This window comes from Mytilus galloprovincialis, chromosome 2, assembly GCF_965363235.1.
Source record: "Mytilus galloprovincialis chromosome 2, xbMytGall1.hap1.1, whole genome shotgun sequence".
NCBI lineage: Eukaryota > Metazoa > Mollusca > Bivalvia > Mytilida > Mytilidae > Mytilus > Mytilus galloprovincialis.
This window is the reverse complement of record NC_134839.1, coordinates 86335216-86360033: the sequence shown is the minus strand read 5'-3', so window position 1 is coordinate 86360033 and position 24818 is coordinate 86335216. Positions and strand designations below refer to the sequence as shown.

Below are 24818 nucleotides of genomic sequence, written 5' to 3'. Positions count from 1 at the left end.
CTATACACATAATAACTTTAGCAGGGGTGTATGTGTTCTTCAAAACAGTGTTATAGCCACGAAAATTCGAATGAATGATATGCTTTGTATATGAAGTATTACAATATTACTGAATATGCGTTCCTGTAACGACCAACGCTATTGTTTGGCAAAAACAAATAGTGTTATTTATGGTCAGATTTTGGAAAATGTTAAGGTATCAAAATTTGTAGGTTTTGAAAGATAAGATTATAGGATATTTCGTTTGTGTAAATTATGCTCACAAAAGTACATACATAGACCATACCAAAATCGAATTTTGCAGCGCTCACACCACATGTAAAAACGCAACGGCTTCTGGCAAATGTCTTGCAAGATGTCCAATGTCGGATTTCGCCGCTTTTTACAAATAAATTGTCATTTCCGACGTTATTTATTGAAAATTTTGATTTGTTGCATGCTAAATAGTGCTTTTCCGTAATTATACTTTAACTTTACAAAACAGCTACATACTTTTTGATAATTTGCGTAGTCAAAACGACTTCGTTTTTAAAGAAATAAAATGTCTTGCAAGTTTGTCCACTGGACGATTTACATACGTTTTCAACATTGTCGATTGAGGGAACGCTATTTATGGTGGATCATCTGTATATATATCCTCAGATAGAATTTTCTGAATAGTCGGATACTATCAACAAGACAACAAAGTATAAAAAAAATATTCCGCTGACTGGGGTTGTTCGTTTAGATGAGGTTCTTACGGTGTGAAAAAGTTTTGTATCATGAGAGGATAAAAAATCATCTTTTTTCAAATTTACAAATTTGGGAAGCGTATAAAACTGCATTTTCTTTTGTTTCTTTGCAATAAGATTCATATGTATAGAACTTGAAAGTGAAACTAAATTTGGGCCTGAAGCGTGGTTATATACCTCTACATCATAAAATGCTTGTAAACATTTGAGATGATAGTTATCAAAGGTACCAGGATTATAATTTAGTACGCCAGACGCGCGTTTCGTCTACATAAGACTCATCAGTGACGCTCAAATAAAAATATTTATAAAGCCAAACAAGTACAAACTTGAAGAGCATTGATGATCCAAAATTCAAAAAGTTGTGCCAAATACGGCTAAGGTATTCTATACCTGGGATAAGGAAATCCTTAGTTTTTCGAAAATTCAAAGTTTTGTAAACAGGAAATTTATAAAAATGACCACATTATTGATATTCATGTCAACACAGAAGTGTTGACTACTGGGCTGGTGATACCCTCGGGGACGAAACGTCCACCAGCAGTGGCATCGACCCAGTGGTGTAAATAGTTGTCAAAGATGAATTATAAAATAAAAATAAATATTCTGACAATCGTTTCATTTCTTAATATAATTGTACCGTTATTAAAGAAAGAAAAGTGAATTTTATAAGCAAGACCCGTTCAACTTGTAATTCCCGACAAACTTTGTTATATTAAGGCAATATATATATCTTCCTCATTTTCGGATCTAAATGGGGAAACATTGCATTATATTACGTTAAATGTCAATTGGTCTGTGGTAGAGAGTTGTCTCATTGGCACTCACCGTATATGTCTTCTCATTTCATATAGACTTATGCATTACCCAAAAAATCACCGTAAAACGTAATAATTTGACGTTACCATTTGAGACGCAATATCGTGCTTAACGTCAAAGTAATTAAAAAAACATCTAAATTTTCAGATTTAAGTAAAATCATGAAAAATACCTCCTTTTTTTTAATATTAAGTATAGTAATTTTCATTGTTATTAATAAATGTTATATCAATATTACAAACCTAATCTTGAATTATATCCTAGATTCTATCCTATTTGTTAGAAATTCAAATGTGACGTCACTTTGTGCGTTGATCTCTTCAGCTAACTCGACTTTAATTTTTTATGTGCTGGTTTATATTGTTTTATGTATACGTTTTTATTCTGTAGTTAGTCGCCACTTCGGTGTCATCATGTATATCTATTATATAGTCATTTTTATAAAGTTACTGTTTGCAAAAGTATGAATTATTCTAAATACTAAAGATGTTCTTATCCCAGGCAGATAACCTTAGCCGTATTGGGCACAGCTTTTTGGAACTTTTAGCCTCAATGCTCTTCAACTTTGTACTTGTTTTGGTTTTCAAACTTTTTTGATCTGAATGTCACTGATTAGTCTTTTGTAGATAAAACGCCATAAGGCGTATTAAATTATAAACCTGGTACCTTTTGATAGCCATTATTTGTGTGTTTCTCTGTCCTACATGCATATGTTCTCTCATTCATTTGTATTGCAGTCCTGTCATGTAATGTTGTCATTTGAATTATATTTTACATTGCTATAAAAGTGGGAGGTTTAGTTTGCCAAAAACCCGGTTCACCCACCATTTTATTCTTAAAATGTCCTGTTCCAAATCAGGAAAATGGTCATTATATTATAGTTCCGATCTGTGCGTGTTACTTTTAAGGGTTGTGTCGTAGTTCCTCTTAAATTTGATGTGTTTCCCTAAGTTTTAGTTTGTAACCCGGATTTGTTTCTTTCTCAATCGATTTATGAATTACAAACAGCGGTATACTACTGTTGCCTTTATTTACATAATCAATGAACCAATAGACCATTGTAAATGAGGTCAAGCCGGCGGTCAGAGGAACCATGGCAGAATGCTATGTTCACATTCAAAATCATACCATAAACATAATATAGCTAGCCTATTGTTTATACTAGTACCATCTGAGAAATAGACCCAAGTACTATTGCTGAAAATTAACCAATAACACATGAAAACGAGGTCACGGTCAGATGAAGATGAACCTAGCCAGACAAATGTTAACTTTTCACATAATATAATTCACCTATTGCTTTCAGTACCTGATAAACATGAGACTGATATGTGCATTTGTAGTCGGATCTGGAAATGTTCATAAGGGTGGAGGGGCACAGACTGCTAAAGAGGGAGTCAAATCCAGTCTTTCCACCAAAAATACAGTAAGGTCCACGTTGTTGGTGACCTAGTAGGCCTTCTGCTGTTGTTTTTTCTATGGTCAGGTTGTTGTCTCTTTGACACATTCCCCATTTCCATTCTCAATTTTATTCAGTTATTCCCTAAGTAGTCAACCATTTTTTTGCACCCTGCCCTACATAAATACACCTTTCATAAACTATAAATAACAAAACATGAAAACTTAGCATGGACCAATGAACCACAGAAATAAATTCATGTCATATGAAACCTGTCAACCCTTCCAGACAAAAAATATATTATCTGAGAAGTAAACCAAACCACGAAAACGTATTATTGTTCAATGAACCATGAAAATGAGATAAAGATCAGATAACCTGCTAGTCCACATGAACACCTTACATACATTTCATACACTAAATATAGTTGACCTATTGGTCATAGGATCTGAGATATGATTAATCTTGAAAACATAATTTTGATCACTGATCAAGGTCAAGTGAACCCTCTCTGACTGATATTTAGGCATTGCAAGGATCATATTTACCAAATATAATTATCCTGATACTAGTGATAAGTAAGTATTTCACATGACCAAAAAACTATAAATGAAATCCTACAATCAAAGAACCATGAAAATGAGATTAAGAATAATGGGCAAGTGAAACAGAAACTAGTAACATAAGGCAAACAAGGTATAAATCATCTAGGTCTTATTCGGAAATATAAATCTTTATATATAGCAAAAATTAATTTTTTTTCCTGTTCCTTCAGCATTGTGCAGACTCTTTTTATTCCTTGATGATCGTCTTATGCATGTTCCTAAGGCTAGAAATATTACCAAATGCAGCAAACTCAATGTCTTTGATATTAAGTCAAATTAATACACATATTAATTGATCACAGGTATTCAACAGTTCATTTAATCAGATGGTATTCCAAAAATAAATTTTTGCCAGTTATTTTGACAAAATCACATTTCTTCATACCCATGTCATTGATCATGCTCTTAACAACAATACTGGAAACACATAACTTGTAGGTTTTTATATTTGAAGCCAAATATCACCATTCTAAGAGCTATTAGACACATGCACTTGAATGACATAGCTTACATCTGTAAGTTTGTTTATTTTAGAGGAAATTTTCGAAATATCTTAGAAAAGAAGACCAAAGATTTACTGACTAAATCTATTTTTTGTTCCAACACCCAAAACATCAAATATAGTACTAAATTTAAGTACACTGTAACTGATATATGTTTAATTCATAGGCACATACTTTCTCAATTGAAAAATTAAGCTAACCATTTGAACGTGAAATTGATCTCGATGCCATATGACATATCAGGGAACAGTTGTTACAAAAAATTTAGATTGCCATTGACAAAGGACTTTATTTTGGCTTGGGGCCGAAATTTTGTCTACAATAAATTACCTATAGGTTCCTAAAAGCATTATGCTAGTTTCTTTAACCTGCAGACGGCTAGACATTCTCCTAACTTTAATATTCTCATCCCAACAGAAAGTGGCAGTGTATTCTTTTCACAAGGCATGTAATTCTTTATTTCTACACTTTTTATTTACAACCGTTACTAAGTAACGTAACGGTTACTTGCAATGATTTGATTCACCTATGTAGTCCTAATGCTAAACCAGATGCTCCGCAGGGTGCAGCTTGATATGACCGTAGAGGGTGAACCCTGAACAGAAGAGGTAAGTATGGACACAACATTCAAGCTTGATACAGCTCTGAATTTGGATTGTGATTAAATAGTTGACACAGAATAGGTTTTGGACACAGAATGAATGAGGTTTAAGAACTTAAAAAAATTTAAATTGGACATTTATCTATTATGGTCCAATATCAAAAATCTAAAAACATGGTTGGATTCAGCATATCAAAGAACCCTAAGAATTCATTTTTTGATGAAATCAAATAAAGTTCAATTTTAAACCCTTTAGAACTCAATGTGGACCAATGTGATAAAGGGGCTCAAATATCAAAAATCTAAATAAATGATTAGATTCAGCATATCAAACAACCTCATATATATTATTTTTTGTTTTTAAATCAAACAAAATTTAATTTTGGCCCCTAATTCCTAAACTGTTGGGGCCAAAACTCCCAAAATCAATCCCAAACTTCCTTTTGTGGTCATAAACCTTGTGTTTAAATTTCTTAGATTTCCATTTACTTATACTAAAGTTATTGTGCGAAAACCAAGAAAAATGCTTATTTGTGCCCCTTTTTGGCCCTAATTCCTAAACTGTTTGGACCAAAACCCTAAAAATCAATCTCAACCTTTCTGTAGTGGTTATAAACCTTGTGTTAAAATTTTATTGATTTTTATTTACTTATAATAAAGTTATTATCCGGAAATCATCCTTCTTCTTCGGATGACGCTCACGACAGGATTTTTAAAAAAATTTTGCGGTCCTATAAAAAGGACGTGAAAAATACAATTCTTTTCTAATGGGAAAAGTGGTAATAAGATAAAATTATGATGTTTATAAATCTATTCAAACACAACAATGTAATCACAATGAATTTGGGTTTATTGCACATATGATTGATAGGAATGACAATTACAATAAATTAATAACAGCAGTCTAAAACATAGATTGCACAAATGCTCAGAAAAAACTGAGAAAAAAAAATACTATTGCACAAAAGCATACCAAACACAAGAAAAAATCAACACATTATTGCACATATGAATAGAAAATACTGGAAAAAAATAGTGTTATTGCACATTTGCATACTAGACAATATACACAAAACTCAATACAATGTACACTACTGAACAAATGCAAGTTGCAAATACATGTACACAAATGGAATATAATATCTAACTGCATTGTCATCTGGTCTTAAGGTCACATTTTTTGTTTTCTTCTAGGTTTATAGATTTTCAATAAAAATAAAAGCTGACCAGTAAGCGAAATAAAAACAGTAATAGCAATATACAGCATACAAAACTGGTGAACATTACATCATTTACAACTGGAGTTTAAATGTGCAAATTTATTTACAATATGTTAATATGATGAATAAGTTTTTATATGTAAATCCTGTAAAAAAAATCTGAATGCAATAAAAGTGAATTAAATGGCATAAAGAACATACAAGAATGCTGCTTAGAAACAGGGGAAACAACTCTGGCAAGCATTTTCCCAGAATTGTACAGAAACCTAATAACATTTCAATGCCAAGTTGATCTTTAAATAATGGTTATAATATAATTGTATAATAAGGCAAATCAAATTAATAGTTAACTATATTTTTGTGTTTTGTTTGACTTTTAGATGCAATATTTGGTTTTGAACACCTTTTTGATGCAAAATTTATAAGATGAAATAAAAAAAATTAATGTACCAGACATTGAAAAACAGCTATTAAACTTATTGATCATGCTATACACTGAGAGCCTTGATTTCCTGTTCTATGATTAGACTTTTGCAAAAAAAAATTTATTAAAAGTTATTCAGTGCAAATTTGTGTCTCAATGGCAAAAATTCTGATGTCTGTTAAAATGAAACAAACTATTTACAATTCGATTAAAACTGTTCTTGTATTGTTCCCTATATAGTATACTCAGTCTTTGAGCGTTCCTCCAATAACAACCACTTGTATATTGTATGTTATTCTCAAGCAACATGACAACTAACTCAACCTTGTCCTGTCAGATCATGCATCTGCTTCTCCTGAGTCACCAGTGCTATTGATGTTAACCTCTTCATTACCTTTATAGTACAACGCATTGTCAAAACTGCCGGCACCACCACCACCAGGCGATGGATTACGTTTCTTATAGAATAGCATGCCTACCACTGCAACCACACCTAACACTACTATAACAGTGATTAAAACACCTACCAAGCCTCCACCTGACAACCCAGTCTTATTACCTACAATGGAATTAATATATATAAATAACTTGTTTACAACGAAACTTGTGAAATCTGAGTTTCAAGTACAAAAAAATCAAAATGAAGTAAAATCAGAAGATTATAATGAGATAATAGCGTACCTTCCAACACTCAAGATACAGGAAGGAAGTACCCTTTTTTTTGAAACAAAAATTAAATCTCCTTTTTGGGACATGTCACATTGCCAGGTCAAAATCTTGATCTTTGAAAACCCATTCTCCTATTTAAGTGTGGTTTGTGTTGCTCTATCTCTAGTTTTCTGTATCTTTATCTAAGGATTTTTATGCATTTTTTTGTTTACAGGGTCTTCCCTTTTGATAATTTATTTGTTTGATGTGTTTGAGCATGTGATTTTGCCATTTGATTAGGGACTTTCAGTTTTAAATTTTCCTCAGAGTTCAGTATTTTTGAGATATTACTTTTTTCTTTCTTCTTTTATGTGTAAAGTAAATTTTATCTAATTCTTAGCTGATTTATTCTTTCTCCAATAAACACTTTTTCATCAGATGAAACAAAACCACAAAATCTAAGTCTTAAGGTGGTACCTAATACTACAGGGAGACAACTCTGTAAAATAAGCTAAACGTTTTAATTACGTTGTGTTGTAAAGGATATATTAAGCTTCTCAATGATAAAAATTAGTGTTTGTCAAACTGCTATATAACCAGTGTATTTTTTCTGATAAAATGGTAGGTTCAAATTTTTTGAAATTTTTATATTTTTGTCAAAGGGTCAAAGTAAATACTTTGTCAAAATTTTATGAAAATTAAACGAGCCAAATTAATTTTAGTGAAAGTGTTGGGTACCACCTTAAGTAAAATACCTGTCTTTTGGTGTGTATAATGCACACATTTATACCCTAAGTCATGTTTCTTGTAAGAGGGGTGCATGTTATACATGACTACAAACAATTTCTTAGTCTTTTATTCAGGTCTTAACTCCGACAAAGAAATTTCCAAGTGAAGTGAAGAGTACGGACTATTTTTGCTAAAACCTCGATTGTTATTAGGTTTTACATGTTATATTTGTAATATGTATCGTATTGTTCTTGATTTGTCATGTTTTATTCAAATAAAATACATTTTATATCTTTGTTCTAATGTTTATCGTGTAAATTTGTACATCTGTTTTGCAATCCGGAAATTTGCCATGTCTTAATAAAGACACAATAAATCTTTTTTTGTCGGTTAAATTAGCTTCTGTGTTCTTGTTGTCAGAACTTACTGTTTTGTATGTGTTCATCAAAGAGAGTTGAAGAAAAGTGTATGAAAATTGAATAAACCACGCTTGTTTTGAAAAGATAAAACTGTCATTTTTTTTTTCTAATGTATCAGGTGATCAAGTCATGTGGGTCAGTCATGTGACTTATTATCGTAAAGTGATGATTTACTCTATAAGTTTATTTTTATAAATAGGTTTTTACTTTGCAACTTTTAAAATTTTTAAACAACTGTTTGAAACTGTATAAGAAATTATGATTGAAAACATTATAATCCCATAATTGTAACCTGAACGAATTTAATTAGGAACAAGGTCAACCTGTCACTGATTTGTTTTGACATAGATTAGACCCGTTGATTGAGGTGTGATAATCCTGATTAACAGCTAGAATCATCAAACAAAAAATAAAATAATGAGATTTACCATTTATTACAGCACTAATGACATTAATTATAATCATTAGACCGATTCATAATTATTTTATTGTTTGAAACAGAACATTTATTTGGATATTTAATCTTGTCCTTGATACTCAAACCATTTATTAAATTAGGTTTAAAATAAAGCAAACTTTAATGAATATTCATCTCAATCTAATAAAACTCTTATTCATTTGTTAGAATATTTGCAATTTCATATTAATTACGTATTCCGTATGGAATTTTCTGACATCGGTGTCCATTTAAAAAACTTCCTGTTTACCGCTAAACTCTCTGTTTGCCGATTTTGGAGCTTTAAATTTTCTGAAAAATGTCTAGGAGTATTATACGACCAATAAACTTTTTTCTCTTGTTTCTCTTGTGACGGTACTTAAAGTAACAATGAGTTCTACTTACTTAATACCCTTGTCTGAGCTTGATTTTTGGGACCATTTATAAATCCAGTTGGTTGTACATATGGCACATTATTCTTATTTGGTGCAGGTGTATTTCTTGTGGGAAACACATTGGGAAATGTTGGGAAAGTTACAGGACCAACATTTGGTTTACTAGTAGACCCTGGACCAACAATAGGCTGTGTTGCTGGACCAACATTAGGTTGAGTCACTGGACCAACGTTTGGTGGCGTAATTGGAGCTAGAGTGGTTACAGGTACTGTTCCAGCTCCTAGTACTGCAAACAAAAATAATTACATCAATATTTCAGCCAATGACTTCCTCCAAAACTGTCACAAATTGGTGCATTAAATATAATTTCTTATGTATAATTAACAGATTCAAGTTCACTTAAATGTGTTGTTTAGCTTGCTTGCTTTGATTTATTCAGGTTGCTTATATTATGCATGTGGTTTAATTATATGTGTGCTGTGTATTCCTTCACACACATTTACTGAAAGATCAATTTTAAAGTGATGGGATTCATGTAATGTATCAGGGTTTCTTGTGTAAATCAGGAAGGCACTACATTGTGGTAATCTTTGGATTTTTGTTAGCAGCTTTCAGTTCACTCATTTTCAAAACATATTCATAAGTCACTTTCTTCTTTGCAAGTACTGGTAGTAGGTATGAATATGCAGGTATGTATCTTCTTAAATATGTAATTTTAGTTTTAAGTTCAAAGTATCTCATTATAGTGCTTGTGTTGAACCATTATCACATTATTGACTGCTTTTCATTGGGGACACACTAAAAATGCTTTACAAATATATTTCATTTCATCGATTTGTTTATCAGTCGTGATATCATATAAGCAGAACCATGTTTTATTTCATGGATGTAATAAATTTAAACCTGTAAATATTGAGATTTAGATCTCAGGATTACACAAATTTGCTTTTGAATCATAACAAAATGATTACTCAATGTTTCCCTTCCTAAGAAAAGCTTTATTTAAAATCTTATAATTTCAAATATATCAATGCCATTGTCTTTCCAGAGTTAAAGGAATTTATTTGTCAAAAATGTATAGTCAATTTCTAGGAGTTTTTTTTTTATAACAAAGTCCTTTTTTTTTTTTTTAAACCTAATCCAACTAAGTTTTGTAACAAGCTGCACATATCATCTTTTAATACATTTTTCTTCTTCATATGCTGGTCAGCAGATAGATATTGGAATTTAAGGAATAATATATCAATGAGAGTACAAACTAGAGGCTCTCAAGAGCCTGTGTCGCTCACCTTGGTCTATATGCATATTAAACAATGGACATAGATAAATTCATGACAAAATTGTGTTTTGGTGATGGTGATGTGTTTTTAGATCTTTCTTTACTGAAATTTCTTGTTGCTACAATTATCTCTATCTATAATGAACTTGGCCCAGTAATTACAGTGGAAAATATTTTCTAAAAATTTACATAAATTTATGAAAATTGTTTAAAATTGACTATAAAGGGCAATAACTCCTTAAGGGGTCAATTGACAATTTTTGTCATGTTGAGTTATTTGTAGATCTTATTTTACTGAACATTATTGCTGTTACAGTTTTTCTCTATCTATAATAATATTCAAGATAATAACCAAAATCTGCAAAATTTCCTTAAAATTACTAATTCGGGGGCAGCAACACAACAATGAGTTGTCCGATTTGTCTGAAAATTTCCGGGCAGATAGATTTTGACCTGATAAACAATTTTATCTCTGTCAGATTTGCTCTAAATGATTTGGTTTCAGAGATATAAGCCAAAATCTACATTTCACCCCTATGTTCTATTTTTAGCCATGGCAGCCATCTTGGTTGGTTCGCCGGGTCACGCCACACATTTTTTAAACTAGATACCCCAATGATGATTGTGGCCAAGTGTGGCTTAATTTGGCCCAGTAGTTTCAGGAGAAGATTTTTGTAAAAGAATACTAAAATTTTTGAAAAATGGTTAAAAATTGACTTTAAAGGGCAAATTTACTTCTTAAGGGGTCAACTGACAATTTTGGTCATGTTGACTTATTTGTAGATCTTACTTTGCTGAACATTATTGCTGTTTACAGGTTATCTCTTTCTATAATAATATTCAAGATAATAACCAAAATCTGCAAAATTTCCTTAAAATTACTAATTTCGGGGCAGCAACCCAATAATCGGGCCAGGTGAGCTAAAAATAAAAGGGAAATGCAAATAATTAAAATGGATTAGGTGGAAAGAAAATTTCTCTAACACAGAAAATTCTTTCATCTAAGTCTTGACCTTCGTATACCAAAGATTGGTTACAGTAATATCACTTACATGCTCTGCCTTTACAAACAAAAGATTTTTTCTGGTCACAGGGGATATCATTCCATTTTCCAGTGTCTCTGTACAGTTCTACACATTCTTCGTTGGTTGCATTCACAGGATCTGATGGTTCACCAGCATTCCAATTAGTGTAACTTACAGCTGTATTGTCTGACCACATAAAACCACCTACAATTCCAATGACAAAATAAACTGATGGAATTCTAAAATACCTGAAGGAACAAAGATTTAAAACCATGTGTTGTCTAAGGTGTCTAAGCACATGACCTTATTACTACTGTGATGAAACATATAGACTTGTGCTAGGGACAACTTAAACTACCAGTGAGGTGAGTTTTTTGCTACATGCTGAAGGTCTCTGTGACTTTGTTATGAAAAACAGCAATAAAAGTGCTGTTACTTTGCTTTTTGTGTACTTTGCTATGCATATATTTATGTTGTGTCAAGGATGGATACCCCATATCATTTCTTTTCAATTTTTGTTTGTGATAAAGTTTAAAGTCATGTTGCATGTCAAATCTGATAGAAAATACACCATCAACTAGAAAAACTGATATGTCAGCAAGAGCCCTGGCTTGGGAATTCGGGTGAGGCACAGAAACAGATGATTAATACTGATGCAAACAATTTACAAAGCAAGATCTTTGGTGGGGTATCAATTTTGAACATATCTTAAAACAACTCTAATGAAGTCAGGAAAACATAAATCTTCATAATTCTAGACTATTTATATCTAGATGCTAGACTATGGATTACAGTATACCTCCAGGGCCGTAACTAGGGTTCGAATTCAGGGGAGGCAGGAGTTTGGGGGTCGCCGATTTTTTTCTCTCAGTAAAATGGCTAAAAATGACCCTTTTTCCTTTGATTTTCTTACTTTAAAAAACATCAGTATTGCTTGAACCTTGAAGCATTTTTTTATGCAAAAACAAGCTGAGATTGCTGTTCGGGGTGAGCCAAGGCTCCAGCTTGCTCCGTCTTGAAGGCCGTACTTTGACCTATAATTATTAACATTAAATACATTGTGATCGCAGATTTTTTTCTCAATAAAACCAGTGGCGAAAAATGACCCGTTTTCCTTCGATTTCCTTACTTTAAGAAACATCAGTATTGCTGGATCCTGGAAGCAATTTTTATGCAAACAACTATTATCTGTATTTAAAGATATTTTTGTTAGAAATCAAACTGGTAAGTTAAAAAATACATATAAAGCAAGATCATAGAACGCAAGATAGTTTTTGTTTATCGAGGACCTTGAATTTCAATATTGTTGAAAGCTGAACAGACATGTATATAACTACATTACTAGTATAGAAAGTCCCTGCTACAACAAATGGGAGTGTTTTACTACTAAGGCATTAACCATAATATTCTCAGACGATAAGGAGAAGTTAAAAAAAAAGATCCAACAGCTGATTCAGCCGATAACGAATTTTCGATATCATAAAAGATTCATTCACAATACAAACATGACAACAGGAACTTCCTCTGCTTAATTGAGCCCCTAAATAATGTGAACAGTTAAGTTTTATTCAAAATTGTCGAAACAAAGTTTCATATGTGTTCTCGTACGAATACTGGATAACAGAAGGATAGCCACACGAAAAAAAATATACTGAAACGTTTCACTATCGATCAAAAATCCGGAAAATGACATATATCACATATCATGATAACACTGTTAAAACTGTAAACTTGTGTTGATTAAATATAAATTCAAGTTCTTCGTGTACATAGTCAATATTTCATTTTATTACTTCAAACAAAAAATTTTGGTGTAGACAATTCAGGGGAGGCAACTGCCTCCCCTGCCTCATAGGTAGTTACGGCCCTGACCTCTATGTGATAAGACAGTACAGGTAGTTCATCTATTCTACAATTTCAAATATGTGATCTCTAATATAAACTTACACTGAAATAAGTTAACCGCAAATAGAAAGTAACATTCTCCTCAATATTTATTTTAGCCTGAAAAATGACTTACTAAAATGGCAGATCCATGCACAAATAGACACTTTTGAATCTTTTTCATCCCAAGAAAGAACTTTAAAGAATGCATTAGAGAAGTATGACAAGTAAACCAAACTGATCTACATAAGTCAGCACAGGATTTTGGTGAGATGTATCGACAAGTGATTTTTTAAGATGAAGAAATGTGCTGATAAAGGGAAAACATTATCTTCAAATTAATAAAATAAACATCAAGTTATGGCTTCATTACATTTCAAAATGCATGCAAATTAAATATAATCAAATGAGAAAGAATGCTTACTGTTTATTCCTTTTGTGAGACCAACCCAGATATTCTGTGCTGTATGTTGTGCAGTAGGTGACCTAGCATTCAACATAACCATATAAACATAATTCTGGTCATCTTGAGAAGTGATACTGACAAGATCCATCAAGCGTCTAGTACATGCATATCTAGCTGATGGCCAGTCCTTGTATGTAAATGGACTAAAATAGTAGCAGTAGTCTCCGTTGATTATCTCACCAGGGTTACGGCAATGTCCTGGTGGTGCCGGTGTTGGAGCTGGAGGCTGAGCTATAAAAACAAGACATTATAAGCCTGTAACCGACTTTAAAATACATTTGAAAACAAGAATGTGTCCCTAGTACATGGATGCCCCACTCGCACTATCATTTTCTATGTTCAGTGGACCGTGAAATTGGGGTCTAAACTCTTATTTGGCATTAAAATTAGAAAGATCATATCATAAGGAACATGTGTACTAAGTTTCAAGTTGATTGGACTTCAACTTCATCAAAAACTACCTTGACCAAAAACTTTAACCTGAAGCGGGATGAACGGACGCACGGACGAACGAACAGACAGACTGACGAACGGACGTACAGACCAGAAAACATAATGCCCCTCTACTATCGTAGGTGGGGCATAAAAACAAAACTCATACTGTATGAATAAGTCATCCAATGTTTGAAATTGTATTCTAATATGACGTGCTTCTTTCGCTTTGTGAACAAACCCATGCTCTAAATCCAATAAAATTTGTTTGCACATGTGTTTATTGACTTCTTCAGAATAATGAACTTATCAAATTATCATGCACTTAATATATTTCCTTAACTTTAAAACACTTTCAAACTCTTAAATAGTGCACATGATGTTACTAATTCATTTATTATGACTGGATGTAATGTGTTGCATTCCGAAATTGACATATTTGACCTAGATACAACCTTTCATGCTGGCTGTTCAAACTCCTCCCTCTGAAAAATTACAGTGCCAGCCATTTGCTTCTTAACAAACAAAAAAGGGAGGTTCATGGAAGAGCCTACACAAACGCTTTTACACTTATACTTATCGGACATAGAAATTACCTTAATTGTCCTATTCAGAATCGAAATAATTGATGCAAGCTATACTTTATTGTTGTTTTAACATGGGCAGGCATTATATTCATGTTATTTTAGACCTCACTATCGCTCTGGCAAAAGTAATCACAAATATAATGCCTACCTATGTGAAAACTACAATAAAGTATAGCTTGAATCAACTATTTCTTAATCAAAAATGCTTTATTTTTTAACAAACAATTTCTTTTCAAAATACATTCTTCGAAAAATCATTCTGCTTGATGCACTTGCATGCAGTAATATTCAGAAAACGAAATTCCCAGAACTCCTAGTAAATCATTATATAATAACTACTGTCATCACTTTGTTGCATGGGCATAAAAATTGACACCTTACCATGAAAAATGAGGTCACAGACAGATGAACTCTGCCAAACAGACATGATCATCTGTCAACTATTCCATACACCAAATATAGTTGATCTTTTGCTTATAGTGTCTAGGAAACAGACCTAACCATGACAAGAGAAAAAAAGCTGAAACTTCTCCCTTGTTTTTTAAAATATTCATTGATTTCATGTTAAAAGTCTGTAATATGAAGGTTTACCTACACGTTTCACATAAACATAACAAAATCAAACTATGCCAGACGGACATGTACACCATACTATTATTCCATTCACCAAAAATAGTGGTCCAGTTGCTAACAATACCAGAGAACTATATCATAATACAAAATTTTATTATTGACCAATGAACTCTGAAAATGAGGTCATGTTCATGTGAACCCTACCAGAAAGACATGTAAACCTTACAATCATTCAATACACCAAATATAGCTGACCTATTGGTTATGATAACTGATAAACTGACAAAATTAAGAAAACTTATTATTGACCAATTACCATGATAATGAGGTGAAAGTCAGATCACACCTGCCAGACAGACATGTACACCATACAATTATAACATACACCAAATATGGTAGACTTATTGCTTATAGTATCAGAGATATAGACTTGACCAAGATAACTTGATCTTACTCACTGATTAATAAAGTGAGGCAAAAGTCAAGTGGAAACTGTCCGACAGGCATGAGGATATTACAAGGTATTCAATACCAAACATAGTTTTACTATTAGTCTATTAGTCTATTACTCATAATACATGTAATTACAAAAACTTAACTTTTTTTCAAGGTCAGTGATCCAAGAAAATGAGATAAAGGATTACTGACATATGACAGACAGAAACTTAATAAAATAAGGCATCTATATACAAAGAATGAAGCATCCAGGTCCTCTACCTTATGAAATATTAATCTTAAAGGTAATTAGCTACTTTAGCCCTTACCAACCCTATGTCTTGCTCTCTGAAAGGTGTTGCATGCTAAACAAAAACTAAATCAAAGAGCAGATTGCTCTGAGGGATATGATTGCCATTGTTTTCATTGATACATGTATTAGTATTATTTTCAAAAATGATTAAACTGCACGTGTAAAATACTCGTAAAATGTTATTTACGTAATCTGAATAGTTATTCAACTTATAAAATAGCCAATCCTCGATACAAGTATATGAACAATGTACTTATTGTCTATTATTTTTGTACTATTAATTCCAAGTTGACTGTCCACAGTAGTCACTGAGAGTGAGAGAAGGTAGTTCACTTCGTACCTTATCACCTATTTTTCTACATGAATTCTAGGTGGAACCCATATTCCTAACTCTTTAAATATTTAATTTCCTTTGGGTCAGGGGGCTTGACTCCTTTCCGTACACATTCCTCTGTTTAAATTGCGATCTGTTTTAATGTAATATGACGTCTATTGACAGAACGAGTTAATTTTTCTCGACATATCGTCGTTTGACGAAAATTACTTACGGAAGGGACACAACTCAAAGCGATAATATGGAAGACTCCATTTAGGCTGAAGGGGTGTCCTAGTTACACCTTTACGTTGTTGACTACATTTATCTTAATTTAAATGATGTATATGATTTAAAATTATGTAACAACAATAACCCTCAATAGTTGACAGACATAGAAAGGATCTCGTGAGTTTCAAATTAATCAATGGAGTGGGGAATCCAGAGCAACCATTCAATCTGATACCCCTTCAAGTCAAGAAAACTATACACATGCGCATAATTACATAAACAAACCCTAGACTTGTGATTTGTAGCAAGGACGTATATTAAATGTTAATTAAACGACCTCCATTTCTTTATGGAAGTACAATATCAAATATCAGTTTCATAATGGTGACATATATGAAAACTCCACTTCAGTTCTTATGACAGAAATTGATTTATCGATCGGAATTCATAGAACTCTCGCATGTTATCAAAACTGGGGAATTCCCTCTGACGTGTTTCTAAATTTATATAAACACTACATATAAATACTGCTTAATTCTGATTTTCCGTGTTGTTAAAAACCCGCATACAAGTCAAGGGAAATATCGACAGATGAAGATTATGAGAAGAACATTACAGGACAGTTGTTTAAATTCAATCCTTCTGTTTTTTATACCATTTAAAGCAAGACAATCCAAAGAATCTGAGATGTTCCTTGATGTTTAGAATAAAACAGTTGACGTGAGGGCATGGTCCTGAGTCAATGGTATAAGTCTACAGATTGCTTTAAAGCAATCGTATCCCAAAAACTAAAAATTGGCATCTTCATCAACTTTACGTAGCATTTTTTTTAAAATCTTTTATATTTATTGAGACAATATTCAAAAGCATATGCAAACCACTCTGTTCTATTTTAGAAATATCAGCCAGTTTGTTGATCATGCATCAAATTATTGCATACAATTTTCAATAAGGCTACTCTAGAGCACATTCAGGTAAAGTTTGATAACAAAACCTACCTTTTATACCTGTAGTAAACTAAAAAATACAAAATGTCGTTTTATTTCTGGACATTCTGTTGAAGAGTTATTCCATTGGCAATCATATTACATCTTCTTATTTTTAAAGCAACTGTTTAGGAATATGCAAGTAGTGGAAATAATGACCGTTATGAAAGGTTAACATCAAATAATATTGAAAGATTTTAAATCTTGAAAAGGTAATAATCTAAAGTCCTATTGACCTTTTGGAAAATATGTTTTTATTTCAATATTCCCAGCAGTTCAATGTGTAATAAGAATAAATGACTCCAACATTTTAAGCTGCTGAACTTTGTAATGACATCTATAGTTCATTATGTTTATGATTAATTATTGTCCATACACTCAAACATACCAGAGTTGATTTCACAGACGTATCCTAGAGTAAGAGAACAGGTAGTATCATCCCATAGTCCATTCTTTGACTTAACACATCTGTCTGATGGTGCCTGACTTGGTTCACCATAACCCCAGTTTGTAAATGTAACAGGCCAACTCTTTTGCCAGTGATAAGTGCCTTTAAACTGGGAAGAATATATCAAAATACATATATATAAACATTGTTTTTTTCAATCAGTGTATTTACATGGATGTATTTCATACCACGATCGATTCAATTCAATTATCTTTTACTTTTTTTTTTCAATCAGTGTATTACATATATACCATGATTCAATTCAATTATCTTTTTTTTGTATTCACTTATCTTTTACAATACCTGTCGTCTTTTTATTTATCTGTTTTTTTTTTATTTATTCCGTCTCCCTTTAATCTGCGACATTTTTTTGTTAGGTCTAAACTTTTGTCATATGTTATGTTTTTAACTTGTGGTCAACAAATATCTGTTATATATCTTAACTTTCAGCCAATAAAAAGTAAAATCTGTGAGTTACTGGGGATTGACATTATTCGTATGATATCTTCATGGGTTTTGTTGGTACATGTGAACCACAAATTCAAATGTTCAATGAATGACAAGTTTCCTGCAATTCTTGTGTGTAAGAGGTTGTCAAAACCAAGAAATCAAATATAGATGAAACTAAAAGTTTTCCCTAAATTCACGAAAATTGACACCCACTAAAATATATGAATCCACAGTAATTTCACCAGAAACTGATATTTATAATTTATTAACATTTATAATTCAATATGTTAAAATTAAAAATATATTGTAAAAATGTCAAAAGTTAATGTCCAATAAAAATCATGAGCTATCCTAATGGCATGCTTATAAAACTAAACTTGAATAGGCTTATACAAATTAATGGATAAAAGCAATAACAAAGTAAAATAGGTAAAATTGGAAAATCAGTAATACCTGGTCAAATTGTAGTCCTATCCAGTAATCAAAGTTGGGTCCCATTTGAGATTCTATAAATGAGTTCTCATAATTAGAATTGATAGATGCAAGAACGCCACCATCACCTTGACATAAATTTTCTGCCAGTTGCCATGATTGGACTGGGGTCTTTACAAACTTATAACAACTTGTTCCATGGGAGACATATCCTGCTCTACAATTTTTCTGTGGGGACAGAGTAGCCTGACCTACAGCTGTGAAAAAAGAAAATTTACAAATTCATATTTTGATATAAAGTCATTTGCATAGTTTATCAGATAAAAAAGACTTTATTCAAAAGACTCCACTTTTTCAAATTCATTTTGACCTTGATATTTCCATTATACTTCAACGTTTTCTAAGAGTCTAAGGCAGATATAAATATGCTGATGTTGCATATGATGATGCACCGTCAATTGAACAGTTTACGTATAAAAAGACAAAGTTTAAATTTGTTTTTGTGTCAATCTATGTTGATATACATAAAATTGAGAATGGAAATGGGGAATGTGCCAAAGAGACAACAACCCAACCATAGAGCAGACAACAGCAGAAGGTCACCAACAGGTCTTCAATGCAACGAGAAATTCTCGCACCTGGAGGCGTCCTTCAGCTGGCCCCTAAACAAATATATACTGGTTCAGTGATAATGAACACCATACTAAACTCCAAATTGTACACAAGAAACTAAAAGTTAAAATAATACAAGACTAACAAAGGCCAGAGGCTTCTGACTTGGGACAGGCGCAAAAATGCGGCGGGGTTAAACATGTTTGTGAGATCTCAAGCCTCCCCTATACCTCTAGCCAATGCAGAAAAGTAAAGGCATAACAATATGCACATTAAAATTCAGTTCAAGAGAAGTCTGAGTCTGATGTCAGAAGATGTAACCAAAGAAAATAAACAAATTGACAATAATACATAAATAACATCAGACTACTAGCAGTTAACTGACATGCCAGCTCCGGACCTCAATTAAACTGATTGAAAAATTATGTCTTCATCATATAAATATCAGGCACAATCCTCCCAGTGAAGGGTTTAGTATCATACCATCATAACATATATGAGAAGAACATAACCCGTGTCATGTATGATGCCCAACTGATTGAAATGCTTGCCTTTGTTACTAGTTCTTCGCGGATTGAAATGGATAAGACAAAAAATGTCCAGCTAGCTCAAATATTTTTAAGAACCCCTGGTTAAGATAGTTGGTGAGATAAATTTCTTATACGGTGTGCAAGTGACCAAATACAAAATATTTTGGGTCAGTAAATTCCATATGAAAATTTGAGCTTTGCTCACACCCCATAAGGAATTTACTGACTCTTATATATCGTATATATCACTAGCACAGTGTTATATACTACTAATAATACATGTACAAATACCTTATATTAGTAAGAAATATAATGGGTTATAAACAAATATGTTTTATTGCAGAAAAACTTCATCGCTTGTATGAAAATGTTTGCTATAAATTTCTATACTTAAAGCAATGAGGTGAAATAAAAGTCTTAAAAGATTTTAAGTATGCTTTATCTTATCACCTTGCACTTTGATGACTTGACTGAAATTTTCTACAGAAGTTGGTAAAGTTTCCAACCAGATGAACCGTTTGGTTTCTCAAAAACATATAGCAATTGTGTCTGAATTTTGAATGAACTGCAAAAGGTGGAGAGCAGCACCTACAGTAAAGTCATGATATACTGACTTACTTTGCTCTACAGTAAAGTCATGATATACTGACTTACTTTGCTCTACAGTAAAGTCATGATATACTGACTTACTTTGCTCTACAGTAAAGTCATGATATACTGACTTACTTTGCTCTACAGTAAAGTCATGATATACTGACTTACTTTAAAAAAGGCAACACTCATTTTTTCAGATTTTTTTTCCCGATCAGGTTTGATCCTCATACAACTAATATTCATTCTCATCATACTTCTTTCTCTTTTGAAAAAAATCAACATCTGACATACCTGTGGTTATTGAGATCGCACGAATTTCAGAAAGCAAAATTTTGAAGCAATAAAAGATTTTTTTCAGGTTTTTTTCTTTGTGAAACAGTTCTTTCAATCCTTGGCCACACTTCAATCAGTTTTAAAATGTTGCATCTCCATATTGCCAAGACTGAGGAATAAAAAACTGAATTAACCCATTAGAATACTGTAAACAGGAAAACGTGAACGAGCTGTAACCAGACGATTTGACGTCAGAAACTCGTCTTACTGTTCTTCCGACAAAGATAACGGTAGACGGGATTTGTTGAAGACCATCAATACCCAGATCAACAGGTAGTGACAATGCAACGTCAATAGAATTTGATTACGCAACGTCATTTGCAAGACAGGTCTATGGCCGCAACGTCAACTGCTAATCAAATTGCTGAATGCCATTATGTACAGATTTGTGCCATAAATGTTTCCCATTAACTGAACTGCCAAAGAATCGACTGCAGAAAAAACATTTAAAGCCTTAAAGTTTCAACCTCATAATTGTTAAAACCCATTGTAATGGGTGGAACAACGACAAAATCAGAAGGTGCAAATCAGATCCCAGAACGTGCCGAACAGAATTGGTTGACCTTTCTGACAATCATTTTTGGCATTTGTTACAGGTAGTCATTTCTATTGACAGTGACACGTTCATTGGGAAGGGGAAAACCAGGGTTTCAGTGTATACCACAATATTTGAACATTGAAAATGACTTAATCAATTCAACTTTCGAACTGGCATTTTTTTTAAACATTGAAGTAATGAAAAAACTTACTGTTCATAAGTTTGTTTACAAAAAATTTTGAAAATGGGAATTAAAAAGAATAATCTAGTGTTGCATTTCTAAAGTCGGTCAGTATATTTGGAAAGCAAATTTAAAATTTGCAAATAATAAGCTACATTAACTCTTGAATGGTACATGCTAACAAGTGTCTATGGTGCATGCCAAAATATTTTAAATGGTACATGGAAAAATGTGTTTAATGGTTCAAAACCAATTTGAATTTTGATTCATTTTGGGTTGTGGTACTCTTAACATCTGGAATCCTGGATTTCAAATTGATAAAGAAAGGTTAAAGAGAATAATTTGTTTACCTTTTGGCCCTTGGCATAAAATATTACGAGGCGTGTTACACCTTTGATCATTCCAAGAACCAGCTATAACACTCTTCACATACATTTCTACACAATCTTCCTGCAATAAAAGATAATAAATGCAAATAAATATTCATTGCTGTAGTTTGCTAAAGTAATTGCTTCCGTTTAAAATATTAAAAAGCATTTTGCAAGAAAACCCATTATAACTCATCATTATCCAGCTGCTAATCAAATATGAGGTTCAGTGATTGATATTTAGCCAACTCCTAGAGTGAGGTATACAACTTGATACTATAATGATCATGTGTAAGAGGTCAGTTCTGGAAATCTCTGAATTCAGTAACTTTAACAAATTCGGTAACAGTTACTGAATTCATTAACTGAACCATTACCAAAGTCGGTACCTTTAGTGTTCATTTGACTTTACAATTTCAGATGGAACTACAGACAAATTTCTAGAATTCTGCCTGGTAAAATTAAAATCTATCTACGGGTTGATGAAAACCGATGTCAAATGTTCAAAAATCCTTTTTATTACCTTCTGTAAACCCCAACTTTATGTTGATACCATGGTTACCAGATAAACAAAATGACTGAAAAACTGAAGCATTGATATACATACTGATAATCACTGGTTAAAATACTGATCCCTTACTAGGCAATAAATATTTGAATATCACGCTCTCAGTGTTACTTTGGCATACTTTTCCCAACAATTTGATCAGAAAAATACCTAAATCAAATAGGTTCAGTGATTGATTAAGTGTTCAATGAAATGACATTTTTTATGAATTGCCTGAATTTAAGATTTTATTGATGTCACAAACTTTGCCATTGATCAGGAAATGTCTTTCCATTCCAGCTTAGAAATGTAAGTTTGTTTACGTTACTTACTGTTCTCCCTCGTCCACTTTGTGAGTTACCATTAGGTTCTCCTGCATTCCAGTTGGAGTAGAAGAATGCTGAGTTATCTTGCCAATTAAATCTATTGCTATGTCTCAAATTGTTCAGTCCAATCCATAGATTTGTGGTAAATCCTTGTATCAAGGAAGTAAGGAAAGCTGAAAGGGATAAAAAATGGTAAACCTTAGGATCAATGAAGTGAGGAAAGCTGAAAGAGGTAAAATGTAATAGATAATAGACAATTACATGTATTTTTATTGTTAAAAAAATAGAAAAAAGCAGAAGCATCATAAGATAAATTGCAAACTCCTTGGATTTGTACTGGAAGAAAAAGTTATTTTTGTTTACATTGATTTGTACTGGAAGGAACAGTATTTTATGTTGGGCACAAATTCCTGTCTTCCTTTGGTATTGAAGAGGGTGAAGTCTGATGAACATTTATGTTGAAAGATGGAAACTTCATAATTCTATAATTCTAATTAATTTTTTATGTTTAAGAGACAAAATTTAGGTCAGTTAGTTTCTGATCTTTAAACAAAAATATCAAACTTAATTTGAATCAAAGATGTTTTATACTAGTGTTTAGGACAAGTCATTATAACTAAAAAGCATTTCATTTCCAACTCATTCAGCATATTTTGGTACAATCAAAAAAACCATTAAGCCTGTGCATGATAAAGCATATGAGGACAGCTTTCTATAACCAGTGTGTCCATTTCATGCAAGTTTTATAGACCTCTAATATTCTACCTTGTTCAATTTCATTGTTGACTGCAGCAATATCATATCCAGGACCGAACTTTCTACAAAACTGCACAGCTGAATTCCAATCTGTTGGAGTTGTGTTGTTATTGGCATAAAAACATTTGTTACCTGAAGAAGAAAAATGTTATGTTAGTAAAAGGCATTAATCAACATAAAACGTAGTTCTGCACAACGTATTATTAACTTAAGATGTAGTTCACATCACTAAATGCACCACAAACCATTTTTTACAACATACTATTTAAATTTAGCATTAACATTACCTAAAGATATAGTACATTTGTAACAAGATACCACTTACCACAAGAAATTTCAAATCCAGTACAAAGAATGAACAAAGTACCAAATTTACAATCCAGTACACAAATCTATGAAGTCATACTTTACCATAAAATTAACTTACAATACAGATCTTTGAAGTAACACCATACCATAAAATAACTTACAATACATAATTGAAGTCACACCATACCCTATAAACATGGAATACAATACTATGACTTACCATATATACTTACAATACAGAATAATAGAACGTATCACTATTAGGGAATCTACCACATATACTTACAATACAGAATAATAGACCGTATCACTATTAGGGAATCTACCACCATATATACTTACAATACAGAATAATAGACCGTATCACTATTAGGGAATCTACCATATATATTTACAATACAGAATAATAGACCGTATCACTATTAGGGAATCTACCACACATACTTATAATACAGAATAATAGAACATATCACTATTAGGTAATCTACCACATATACTTACAATACAGAATAATAGACCGTATCACTATTAGGGAATCTACCACACATACTTACAATACAGAATAATAGACCGTATCACTATTAGGGAATCTACCATATATATTTACAATACAGAATAATAGACCGTATCACTATTAGGGAATCTACCACACATACTTACAATACAGAATAATAGACCGTATCACTATTAGGGAATCTACCACACATACTTACAATACAGAATAATAGACCGTATCACTATTAGGGAATCTACCATATATATTTACAATACAGAATAATAGACCGTATCACTATTAGGGAATCTACCATATATATTTACAATACAGAATAATAGACCGTATCACAATAAGGGAATCTACCACACTTGACCCAAGAATATGAGACACTTGAAATTTTGAAGTCAGACAACAATCACTATTTATTTGTTGCATCAGACATTTT

At 32.3% G+C, this 24818-nt stretch overlaps 1 protein-coding gene across 1 annotated transcript in view; it reads right to left on the bottom strand.

Moving 5' to 3' along the window:
* Nucleotides 1-5490: 5490 nt before the first annotated feature.
* LOC143064701 (macrophage mannose receptor 1-like) overlaps nucleotides 5491-24818 on the bottom strand; it is a 93394-nt gene continuing 74066 nt past the window's right edge. The window contains exons 34-42 of the mRNA XM_076237735.1: nucleotides 23578-23700; nucleotides 22819-22985; nucleotides 21922-22021; nucleotides 18805-19040; nucleotides 17842-18010; nucleotides 13542-13814; nucleotides 11261-11437; nucleotides 8940-9215; nucleotides 5491-6861 (exon numbers count right to left, since the gene is read on the bottom strand). Coding sequence (XP_076093850.1) covers nucleotides 6641-6861; nucleotides 8940-9215; nucleotides 11261-11437; nucleotides 13542-13814; nucleotides 17842-18010; nucleotides 18805-19040; nucleotides 21922-22021; nucleotides 22819-22985; nucleotides 23578-23700 — 1742 coding nt within the window. The 3' untranslated portion in view covers nucleotides 5491-6640. The remainder of the gene's footprint in view (nucleotides 6862-8939; nucleotides 9216-11260; nucleotides 11438-13541; nucleotides 13815-17841; nucleotides 18011-18804; nucleotides 19041-21921; nucleotides 22022-22818; nucleotides 22986-23577; nucleotides 23701-24818) is intronic.